The 12,906-nt window shown below is 39.1% G+C and overlaps 1 protein-coding gene across 1 annotated transcript; it reads left to right on the plus strand.

The window, feature by feature from the left end:
* The first annotated feature begins 3,675 nt into the window (after nt 1-3,675).
* On the plus strand, nt 3,676-10,887 carry LOC125224742 (leucine-rich repeat and death domain-containing protein 1-like). Its single transcript, XM_048128184.1, has 2 exons — nt 3,676-6,532; nt 9,250-10,887. Exon 1 carries the CDS (start codon nt 3,952-3,954, stop codon nt 6,469-6,471), a length of 2,520 nt encoding a protein of 839 aa, XP_047984141.1. The 5' UTR covers nt 3,676-3,951; the 3' UTR covers nt 6,472-6,532; nt 9,250-10,887.
* Nucleotides 10,888-12,906: the final 2,019 nt, after the last annotated feature.

The following is a 12,906-nucleotide window of genomic DNA, read 5'->3' on the forward strand; positions in this document are numbered from 1 at the left end:
TAAAGCTGCGAGCGTAATAAGCTGGAGTACCTCTTGCCTCAAGGACGGTTGGAATGACTTCTAATTGCTCGCAAGGCGAGCCGGCGAATGCAATTCATTTGTACCGATTAAATAATTAGCTTTTAATTCTAGCGAAAAAGGTAACAAGGCAACAGCAATCAAAGCTAGTCGAAGGCAGGCAAGCTGCCAAGAGGATGCCGGTTCATTAGGTCTTGCAAGTAAAGAGTTGCTCGGACCCAGGCTGACGCAGCGGCCTGGCTCGTTACCCTAATGACAGCGATTTCGTTCCCCCGTAGCCTTACTTTTAGTTCTCGGAACAGTTTACTGTGCCCGTCGCTAATGGCCTAATGCTTCGGTTTGTGCCGCGTTTATTTTGTTACTTAATCGCTTCTATCTAGCGATAGTAATGGACCGTTTAACTCCGCCTCGCAGCGGGCGCCTCTGCCGGCTCGAGAGGGAAATTGTCTTATAAACGTATTCTATGATACGTATGCAAGTATAGTGTTTACTAATTACATAGTTATTATTTATCTCTGCTTTCTATCATACAAAAATAACAGCCACATTGACACGAGTAAATTTGTCAATATAATTATAGCAAACTAACAAACAAACTGGTTAAAAATGGTTCAATACGCTGAATTAATTCCACGTATAGTACATACATACAATCACGCCTGTATCTCATAAAGGTGTAGGCAGAGCACATGAAACTACTCGTTTCAGTGCCTCTATTAGCAAAATACGAAACTGTGACATTGCAGTGACTGGTTGCCAGTCCCGCCTACGCCACAATTTAACCCACAGCCCACAGTCTACTTCTACGACACCCACGGGAAGAAAGGGGGCGGTGAAATTCTTAACCCGTCACCACACGGGCATCGTACTCGGGCACGTATAGTTAAATAAATAAAAATATCATCAAACTAGGCTTAGAACTGCCTTTTATGCCTCGTTTTGTCAGTTCTGTGGCGGGGTCTGGCATAGTAAAGTTAATCTGACTGTATTGTTAAGATAAGATAAGATATGCAATCCGTTAAATGTACAAAAAAACTAGTTATCTGCATATACGAGTATCTTTTACACAACTACGCTGCCACGAAATTACTACAAATATAAGACCCCAGTAAATGTGGCAGTTGATGTAAGAGATAGTTCACACAAATACACACAAGCATGTATGAATACTTCTTACTCTTTATCCTAGAGTAACAAACATATGGCCAAAGCATAGTTAGGGTCAGGTAATTGCCTCAAGGTTTCCTACTCCGAATAATGAACGCGCTCGACTCCGAGAACTATTTCCTTACTTTTATTTGCTGTCTGCCGTAATCTTAAGGTCATTCATGGTTTGTCGGAGATCTTTCGTTATTTTAGTACACGTCGTTACTCCTGCAAAGCCTCGGGTTTACCTTTTCTCCCGGTTGCGCGCCTATGAGAAAACCCGCTATTTCCTCACTATGATTTATCTCTCGGCCTGTAAGCTCCGGGTCACTTTTATAAATGTATTCGCTCAATGGAGGCGCACTTTGCTGCTGACTGGTCTAAAATCTACATATATTTGTCTTGGTAAAAGGTAAACGGAAGCTAGAAAAAGATAGACATTAAAGTACCTACCTACAATTAACTCTTTAACCATTCGACGTTTGTTCTAGTCGTTCGATATTGAACTGTTATTATTATTGTAGAGATGCGTTTTAAGTTTGGTGACAAATATTTTGCCACTACCGATTAAACAGCATATAACATAAGTAACATAACAGTTACGTTTGAAACTACAAGTAAATACGTATTATATGAGTTAAGACGATACGGTAGGGGTCAATTCTCAATACAAACGCTCTCGACTATTTCCTCCCTGGTTTTTGAAGATAGAGCAATGATGCCAATGATTTTCTCAACACAGATTGTTATTATTTTTTTCTGTGTCGGACCGTTTTGTTTTTTTTGATATTCTGCTTTTTAAAGATTCTAGAGCCAATCAAAAATTTCCAAAAGCGGCCTTTTTCATTGTGGCGCAAGAAAATGAAAATGAAATGAAATATTTATTTTTCAAGTAGGCATATTACAATGCGCATATGGTGTGATACTCAAGATTGGTAACAATTAACCAAAAAAGCTAAACGGTCCGACATAGATTATTTCATTGTTATTCAGATTCTCAAATTTCGTTCCAATTGATTAAGTTTTGAAGGAGGAAAATGTCGACAGAGGACCCTCGATTTTAAAGATTTTTTTGAAATATCTTTTGACTGAGTTGTTCTTAATGGACAATTTTTTTCGATAAATCTAGTTAATAACAATGACTTTCCATTTTAGCATTTTCGCTACCGTATCCTCTTAATATCGAGTTGTGCCAGTTTTCAACAATAAATAGCTTAATTTCCGGGGAAAGTTTCAGTACCTATGTCATTTATAAATGAGTTGTTTGAGCGAGTGCATCCGCGTAAACCCGCCAAGCGGCGTTGGTCCTCAGCTCCTCACTGTCGTAACACTGTATGAAATAAACTTAAAATTAATGTGGAACTTTAAAATGCTGATATTATTGTTCTAATTTGTATTCAGTTCAAACATATCTATTCAATCGTAATATTTGATCACCATCTTATAATGTACGAAATTAGGAATTGTCAGCAGTGCGTTGTAAATTGCCACTTTGCCTGCGTGGGATAAAACGTGGAATAATAATTTGCAAAAATATATGAGTAGGGCTATTATTTACCTACGTCAAAAAAGCTAACACTAAACAAACGACATTCTGACCGTAGAAGTGCGAAACAGCTCAAACAGCGCGTACTATTGTACGAAATAGCAAGAAGTTAATCAAAGTCGAGGTAATGGTGATGGAATCTACACTGTCGGACGTATTAGGTTCCACACAAACGCTGGCCGCCTGAAAAACAATGCGCCCCAAAACATTCAGGAGAGGACAAGAAAAGTTCAAATAACCCAAATTAAGGAGCGCAATAAAGAGACCCTTCGGAGAGCCTTGTGGGAGCAATTCATGAAAATGCCAGTCGAACGTTCCAGTAAAGATGTTCGAAGCAGCATAAAGGGTTGAATAAACAGGTAGGCTTCGTCGCGCCTTTCTTTTACTTCGCACTTTGAGACTTTTTGCAAGTTAAAGAGAATATCCACAATAAAGGCATTACGGCGGCTTTGTACTACCACCAATCTCAGTTTAATCGGTTTTCCCACTCGCGCAAATAAATAAAACTGCTATCTATTTGCTGTGAGAAAATAAAAGTGACTTTGTTGCAATGTACACAAAAAATGCGCATGTTTAAATAGCCCATTCAACGAAGAACCATATCACCATAAACTTTTTAGCGGAAAGTTGCTTTGAATAAAAGTTGCCATAAACTATTCAGCCGCAATAAATATCTGTCTAAATCATGTTCTCCTCCGAGACAGCCCAACTGGGAGCAATCTCAGTTAGGAACGACCGAAAAATATAACGTACATTTACAAATACTTGCCCCCTCAAAATAACGTATTAGGGAGCGCCGAGTATGACATAAATAGTGGCGGTGTGGAAGTCAGTCGACTATATAAAAATGAGGTTGTGAGGGATATTACGGCGGCGGCAGGGCGCCGGCGCCGGGGCTCTCGCCCTTGCTCTCGCAGTTCGCGGGCAGACCCGTCGGCGCCCGCTGTGTGCCGGCCGCCCGCTCGCGCGACACACTCGCCCGCGACCCTTCCCGCGAGCCATCGTCGCCGCTCGCGCCCGACTTCCTCGCTCCGCCACGCGCCAGGTGAGCGCGAGTATGACTGACAGCTTCCGACACCCAAACGCGCCTACTTGAAGTGTCTGTGCCGGAGTGAAAACAACATGTTTCAAACAAGTAGAACACATGACATCAGTGCTGTTGTGAACCACGATTGTATATCTCCGCTGACTCGACCGATCCTGGTATTTAATCCAGCATAGATCCAGGGTATCAGAAGACAATGACTCTAACTCTGATAAAATATTTCCTTTTTGTATTTTTATCGTTTTGGCAAGTTAGCGATCTAGCATCGACATGTCCAGAAAAATGTACGTGCCATAACAATCTAACGTTATCTTTAAAATGTTCCTACAACGTAACGTTGAAAGAAAATCAGAATGTGTATCACGTGTCGGTGTGTTGCGACGAGGAAGAGCAAACATGGAGGCAGGAGTTCGCAAACAAAACACTATCAGAAGTGATGGTCCGCTATTGCAGCGCGTGTGGCGGCGCCGACCTCGCCGCGCCGGCCCTCGACACCTACTCGCTAGCCATCACGAACAACAATATTTCTAAAATAGCGATCAACGTCAACAACCGAAACTTACGACAGATAAACTTATCGGATAATAGACTGAAATCCATTACCAAAGGCCTCTTTAATAATTTTTCATCTCTTCAAAAACTAATTTTAAGTAGAAATGAAATAATTAGCATATTTCCGGAAAGTTTTAATGGCCTATCAAGATTAGAATTGCTGGATTTATCGGAAAACAACCTAACGATCTTAGCGAACGTTTTTACGCCGCTTAAAAATCTCCAGCATCTTAATTTAAGTAGAAATAATATCGAGTTCATTCACGAGAATTACTTCAACAATTGGTTGCTGCAACACTTGGACGTGTCGCATAACAACCTGAAGAAGATGGAGCCCGGCGCATTGCAGTTGTTGCCAAACCTGGCGCGCCTGCTGCTGACCGATAACCCTCACCTGGGGATCACGCAGCTGGATCGGCAGCTGCTGGTGGGCACGGGGCGCCGGCTGCAGCAGATCGATGCGTCGCGCACCGGCCTCTACCAGGTGCCCGAGGCCTTCACCCACTCCGTGCGCTTCCTGTCGCTCGTCGGCAACCAGATATCATCCGTCAGATGCGGCGATCTCGACAGCTACCCGTTATTGCAGTCTCTCGACTTCTCTGATAACAAAATTGTTTCGGTCGAGGATGATTCCTTAGGTAGATTGGAAATGCTTTTATTACTAAATATCAATAAAAACATTTTAACGAGCGTACCAAAATCTCTACCTGATGAGCTGAAATATTTGTCCGTGAATGACAATCTTGTGAAGAACTTATCTCGACACGACTTCAAAAGTTTACCCAATTTGCGAATATTGCTACTCAAAAATAATCAGATACGATACATCGAAGACCATGTTTTCGACGATTTATTGTCTCTCGAAATGCTGGATCTGTCGAATAATCCGATACAAGTTCTGTCGTCAAATACTTTTGACGGACCTCTGTCTCTTCGCGACTTGAGGCTGTGCTACCTGAACGTGTCGGTGCCGGCGCAGGACGGCTCGTTCCCCGTGCCGTCCCCGGAGAGCGTGCAGATGCTGCACCTGCAGGCCAGCCCCGGCCTGGCGCGCCAGCTGCTCGCCGACTCCGCCGCGCTCGCCGCCTTCTCGCATCTCCAATACCTAGACTTAAGAATGAACAATCTGTCGGAAATAAGAAACGACTTGCTATTCTATCTTAGTCAGTTAAAAACCCTGAGATTACACGGCAATAGCCTAAACTGTAGCGCCAAAATGTGGCTGAAAGATTGGATGAATTGGAACCAGTCTACGTCAAACGGCGAAAGCTGTTATTACTCTACTTCAGAAGCCAAAGAGGATATAATAAAATATAACTGTACTTTCCCGGAAACGTTCACCATAAGCGAGAGTTTACCGCCGGTGAATTTGTACAGCACAGAAATGATAAATAAATTGTTGAGGTATTATGGTTTTCTCAATAATAAAACAGAGAAAAATTTCGAGTATACAAAACGTGACAAGATTAAACATAACTCTGTTAGCTACGATTACGAGTCGAAATTGAACAAGACCGTTGCCAAATATACGAAATATGCTAATAGTTCCGTCTCTGGTGAAAAGAAAGACTCGATAAAGATGAAAAATGCCATAAAATTCCCATATTATGACTACTTAAACGAAACTATGGCCATAAAATCACGCGAGTCCTCCAAAATACTAGAGCAGAACAAACTTTTACACGATCAATTAAATATAGATCAAAGATTTTTGGACACAGAGCCTAATTTATCTCCAGCGCTGCGGGACTCGAAAAAAGGGAATGAAGATGACATTCCAGAAATTCGGCAAAATAATAAATCTGGTAAGCGCTTGAATACACCAGTGGAAGCTAAAAAACTTTTACAAATGAACTTAGTGAAAAATGAATCTCACCCGGCGACCCTTTTAAATGTAACTCATAATGAAATAGGGCTCGTCGTCGCAGGCGGCAACCAGACTGCGGATGCGAACGAAAAATCACAGTTCTCGCCGTATCAGTCCCCTCACACAAACTATGCGCAATACATGGGCACGGTCGCCGTGTCCGTACTGATAGTAATGTCATTGATACTTTGGATCAGTTTTCGCCTAAGATATAGGAGAAGGCGGGTGCCAATTGTGGAGGTGGAGACTGAGGACCAAATAGAGGTGTCGAATATATCTGGCGGCGTGCTTTGGTGACACCTGCGCGCAGCCGACCCCACTCCCTTCGAATACGACTCGCTTCTAACGTAGCACCAGTGTGAGTATCTACTTGTACATACCATTTACCCTTTGACCGCCACACGCGGCTCTGTTTTACTGTGCATTTACGTGACTGGGCAGTTAGTAGTTGCGCCGGTATTTGTTTACGAAGAGTGTTTGAGTCGCAACAATACGCTGCAGCTTGTGGCGGTTTGGAGGTAGAACTATTTTTTCAAATTGGTATTCAAATACCCATAGCAAATAAGATGGCAGTCGTAGATCGATAAACGCTAAACGAATGGAATAAATTTTTAAAAACAAGAATGACAGATGATACATATGTACAGTCACGTGATTTCCCACATTACTCAAGTTTCGGTTGGCGTTTTCGGATTGCTATCTTGAGCCTATTTAACGCAACAAATTAGTATAATTTTTTTAATGAGCAACATCCTGCATTAAACTAGCTGGTCCCATAAGAGTAAAAGGATATTTTTATGCGACGTGTATTTTTGGTTTAGGTAATCTCATATATAATCTTAGGCTTTATTCCTAAGAAAATATCCTCTTTCAATCTATCTTAATATTCGCATCTTTGAAAATAATGTAGTATTGTAGTTCATCAAAAACATCGCGAAAAATAAACTCGCAATTAGGGATTGCAATCCGGTCTGATTCCCAATCCGGCCGGATCCGGCCGGATTTCGGCCCCAATCCGGCGGATCCGGCCGGATCCGGCCGGATTGGCCTTGAGGACTAAAAGTACCCAAATAGTGCCTTTTTTTTGCATGTTTTCACCATAATATGACAAGTATGATGGTATTTTGCATCACGATTAATAAACCAACAGTTTAAAGGCTTAGAAATCAACTTTTTTACCAGTTAACAAGTAAATTTTACTAAAATAATCAGTCGCAAATCAAATTATTTCGTTCTTTTGAAACTTTGATAGGATAAAAAAATTATTATTAGTGTAACGTTTTACAGTAATACCTATAGAGCTTTTAAGATACGATAAAGAGCGGACATTATAACATACCTACAAACATACATGCATTATGAGATCAGTATTAAAAAAAACCTGTATTGTGTTATTTTACAGTTAACTTTACTCACATGAAAAGAAGAACAAAAAAAGTATCACAATCATATTAAGCATAACTGTTAAAAGTCAGCGTTAACCTTTTATTAGTCTGTGTAAAAATATCCAGTATCGGTTAAGAAAAACTACAGTAACAAAATTTAAGTCAGCAAGAGTAATTGACCTTAGTATTATTTGCTATTGCTGAATCAACAATCTTACTTCTTACTTTAGCTCACCTTTTAAATATGTTCATTTTTAAGCTTCGAATTTTATTATTCTCGTAGCAATATGCTCTCATAATTCTCATATTATGCTGAAAACATGTTGTTGATCTTGAAGTCCCACAGTGACCACAGAGGTGCAAAGGGCCTTCACGAGCTCGCGCCACGCCTCCCTATCTTCAGCTACCCTCGTGGTCTCGCTCCAGCTCGATCCGGTCGCTCGTAGTCCATACTCAACGGATCGCTTCCATGAGTTTCCAGGGCGCTCGGAGCCACGACTTGCATTTTGCGGTTTTCAGCCAAAAGCAATGGTTGCGTTATTTCGTTCCCCTCTTTGAATAGTGTGCCATCCATGTTCCTTTTTCTGTCGCGGTTGGCTGCTATATACTCCATAGGTCTTGATTTCGGATAGTGTCTGGCCAGAAAACGCGAAGGATCGACCTCAGACCATGGCTCTTTGTCACTCTCCACCACTCCACATTATGCATCCCAACAAACAATTCCACAGATTTCACTACGGATTCCAAAACGGAAAGTGTAACGCGTTGCTTGAGCACATTATTTGACTTCCAAACGGCCTCCTAATGCAAAGAACATACGTACTAAAATATTTTTTGATTGGAAATCAGACTGGATTGCAGTCACCCGTTGAGCGACGTTCAAATGTTGCCGTAAAATTATTTTTTTTGCACTATTTTAACATATCATGTTACATTACCGGATCCGGTACCGGATCCGGCGAATTTCACCGGATCCGGTGGCATGAAAAAAGCACCGGATCCGGCCGGATTACCGGATCCGCCGGACCGGATTGTAATCCCTACTCGCAATACTAAGTGTGACGATGTTACTGCGCACGAAATTATTCATTTGGCGTCTAATTTAATAAAACTATAAAGGTTCATTCATACTGATCTTTACCAACTGTGATTATTATGTGGTCGTATCAAAAATACACGCTGTATAAGCTTACCCGATAACCAATGAAGGTTTGAATGTTTTTTTTTGTGGATCTCTATTGTTTGCCACACTGATTTGTATTGTTTGTCCGTATTTTCGTTAGGCATAATTTAGTATTTCTCAGAAACGCATAACTTCAGGATTGCCATAACTAAAACAAAGCTATCTATGAATGATCTTAACAAAAACCCTGAATAGTTTCAGAATTATGAGCAATGGTAATCTATCTGGCAATCAAACATAAACTATAACTTCCAATAATTATGTCAAACAAAGAGATCCGGTTTTTTGCATTTACTCTTAAAAATTGTTAACGAGTATTTTGTTACACAACAGCCATCAGTTTTTACGAGTGAATGCAAAAAATGCCTAGATTTTATATTCTGAACAACCCGATAATTGAGCCTTAATTTCGGCAAACAGGAATGTAAATGGGAACAATAGGTTGTTCCAGCATGACGTTTCACGCAGAGACGGCTGTACGTGTAGATAACGCGTTCTTTGTTGCAGCGCGGGGCGGTCGGCTGCTCGCCGTACGGGAGCTGTTATGTGATATAATTGGACGTGCATATTTTTCTACGGAATAAGTACAAAGTTGGATGGGCAGCGATGCTTATACTTGTTTGTGTAAAAGTGTAAATAAACTTTGTTAACTAACTTAGGACATAGAGATACGTATTTTTGTGTAAAGTAGTAGCATTGTGATCTGGTTTGTTTGAGTATAGGTAAGTGTACCTATGACCTATATTTTTTAAGAAATACGTATTAATAATTAATGTTGCTATAAAACATTTACATAGAGCAGATCTTGTCTTCCTTGTTAACCTTTTCATTGTAATAAATGACATAAGATATCTTGTAAATGATCATACCGTGGTCAGATCATGTAGTGCCAAATCGTTTGGAATCGTACATTTATGATCCATGTATTTACACAAAAATTATTATCAAGATGTTTATTTTTAGCAAAAACAAATTAAGAGAAGTACCAATCTCAAATGCCGATGTAAAATGAATTAAGCACGTATCGCTTTTCTGTAGACAAGATGTCAAACGTTCACGCTCCGTAAAGTATCGTAGTCTTTCTATCGCCCTTTCCTATAATGGCGACATTAGCGACGAAGACACACTACGAGCTTGAAAGATTGGCATTTTGTCTATGTGCCCTGATCTATGTTTTAATTCATTACGTGCTACTCCTTGATTATACTTACATAAAGATAATTAGTTAATAACCTTCCTTATGCGTTGCCGTGGTCGGGTAATTAGACGAAGACTGTCGAAGCTCAAATCGTAATCACACAATTATAATTAACAGTTCCCCACCTATTATATGTATGTGTATCGACCTACATGTGAGTTAAACAATTATTTATGTATATTTACGAATCAATTACCGCTTTTTTACTTTGTAAAGCTGTTTCTTTGTTTTTCTACACATTGTCTAGAGACTTATCCACTGTATTAAGTATTTGCTGGTAAATTCATTATAAGTTGTATTACATTATAAGTAGTACCTACTACTCAAAATCACCCCACTATTAACACATTCCTGATCATTGAAATTATGATTAACAATTTCATGAAATCATCTAGGTAAATCCTCCCATTTTCCTTATTCATAAATCGAATTTAAAAAAGGTATCGGCCCACGTGAAAATGTATTCGCCATTCCATGAAAACCAGATGTTTACAACACCTTATTTTTCATGTAGGTATTACGCTGATTGACAGAATTTCCAATATTTGATATAAGTACGTATTAATAGTTTGCTATAGGTAAATATCAATGCTGCCACTTATTTCATGTTGGTCCAAAATGTATTAAACACTATAATCTTCTTTGTGTTTATCAATGTTTTGCAGGGTAGGTACCTACATATTAAAGTTAACTTACAGAAAAAAAAATGTAGGCTCATGGGTCTATTTTAACACAAATTACATACTTACATTTCGTTTCTTAGCATGTATTAGAAATAACTAAATAGAAGTATCTAAGCGTGCTGCTTTACTATAACCTGAAAGTAACTATGTACTGAGTTTGATGATAAATAATAGTTATTTGTTATACAAGGGAGCAAAGTTGTATTTTAACGCCGAGTGTGGAATTAAAAAACGAGCAAGTGAAAGGATTCTATAGTTGAAGTGTTCGAGAATAGAATCCTGAACTTGCGAGTTTTTAAACACACGAGAAGTAAAATACATTTCCACCCGAGTGTAACACAAAACTTTTCCCCTCACTATAGCGAGGAAACTACAACGCAAAAAAAGTTTATCACTGCTTCCAGTAGTTCCACAGGTGATAAATCATCTTAACTACTAGATTCACCTACTTTTATCAATTTTAAAGCAGTTAATTTGACTTTATTCAAGGGTAAATTACTTTACCCACTAGTGAATAAAATGCGTTTTTACCCGCTGGTATTAAAGGAAAAAACACGTGTCTCCGAGCTAGTGAGGGGAAAAAATAGTTATCCCAACATTGCTCTAAGTATCTCACTAGACAAATATCTGACAGTGGGTACCTATCCTAATAATGAATAATTCACCTGTTAAAGTGTACATTGCGAGATAACTAGCATGTGACATCGGATACTCGACACTAGTTTACATTTTGATATCGTTTAATAGCTTTCACGAGAACAATGGGAGGCGAGCGTTGTGTCTGTGCGGTTTAACTCGATTTATTTGTAAGTTTGTCAACAATGGAGCTCATACTCGTATGAAGCACAAATTTAATATAAATGCCTTAAATATTCGTAAATGAGGAAATAATATTTATGATGATAAAAAATTGTCTTTCGCCAGTGACATACAATTGAATGACTAACATACCAATTGTTTTGTAAAAACCATACCTTATATTCCTATGCTATGCATGATAAAAAAGACCTGTTTTAGCAATTGATACACCCTTAACAGTAATTGCTCCAAGATATCTAACATGTCAGACAAGATATTAACGGTGAATAATGTTACTTTATCGCGTTCGACTTCAAAAATGTGTACAAAATGCGAGAATTTAGTGTTACATATAACATGTCGATTTCTCGAAAAAACTCGTACCTATCCTGTTCTGTCAATCCAAAGAATGTAAAAATTTACTTACTTTATATGGGATGCATACAGTTACATAGTTATTGTGGTTAAACTTAAATACCTACGGGTTATTTTTGACGATACTCATTAATTGTACTATATTACCATAAACCGGGACTTAATTAAGTGAATTACAAATATTTCTTTGGCGTTCATAATTACAAGAAAGCTGACAGCTATGCACCTTTGCACTATGGTTTATTAACTTCTTGTGGAAACAGTGGTAATTCTTAAAATTGTGGATATAATAGGAAAATAAAGTGCTAAGAAAGGGTCAAGTCATTTGTTACGACTAGTGAAAACCATTAAGTAAACAAGTCGGTTAAAAAGTCGTTAAATAGGATTTCTAGTGGAGTCCGAAAGAGAAATCTCTTCTTCCCAGAATCGTGACAAGGAAATATTTATAACAATGATCACGGATATTATGTTATTAAACGAGTGTATCAAACGTCGTGGATATTGGGAGTACATAGATCTTGTCTAAGATAACCTCAAAGAAGAGCCTAGTAAATACAGCGTGTGTATTCCATACGGGCGAATATCTTAATAGCAATTAGTATCGGACCTGAGGAGCCCAACTATGTACGTTTTTCAACTATGTTCATTCAGCACACAATGTATTACGTCCACATCAATTAGCGTAAAGTCAGCCAAAAAAGTGGTTTATCACTTTTCGACCATGAGGTCGACCGCACCGTACCTCATTTCGACTATAGAGTCGAACATAGGTTAAACACTTTCTTGGCTGACCGTACCTACCTAATCGTCATTACGACATGACGTTTATGTCATGTCAAATTAAGTTGGACGGCGTACATTGCCGCTTGGTCAGATTAAAAAAAATAATGACCCTTAATTAATAACACTTTTTAACAAAATGATTATCACATACGATTCGTATGATCAGATACTACAATTGGATACTTTATCGCCCTTATGGAGTCCACACGCTGTATTTACTCCATCTACTAGCATCTTGGTAAAAGTAAATAATACCGAGGCTTATTTTGCTTGTAATAGCTGGCTATGGTTGTGAATCTGGATTATTTAAAGCTCCTGATTTTTTTT

Source organism: Leguminivora glycinivorella, chromosome 3 (genome assembly GCF_023078275.1).
Source record: "Leguminivora glycinivorella isolate SPB_JAAS2020 chromosome 3, LegGlyc_1.1, whole genome shotgun sequence".
Taxonomy (NCBI): Eukaryota; Metazoa; Arthropoda; class Insecta; order Lepidoptera; family Tortricidae; genus Leguminivora; species Leguminivora glycinivorella.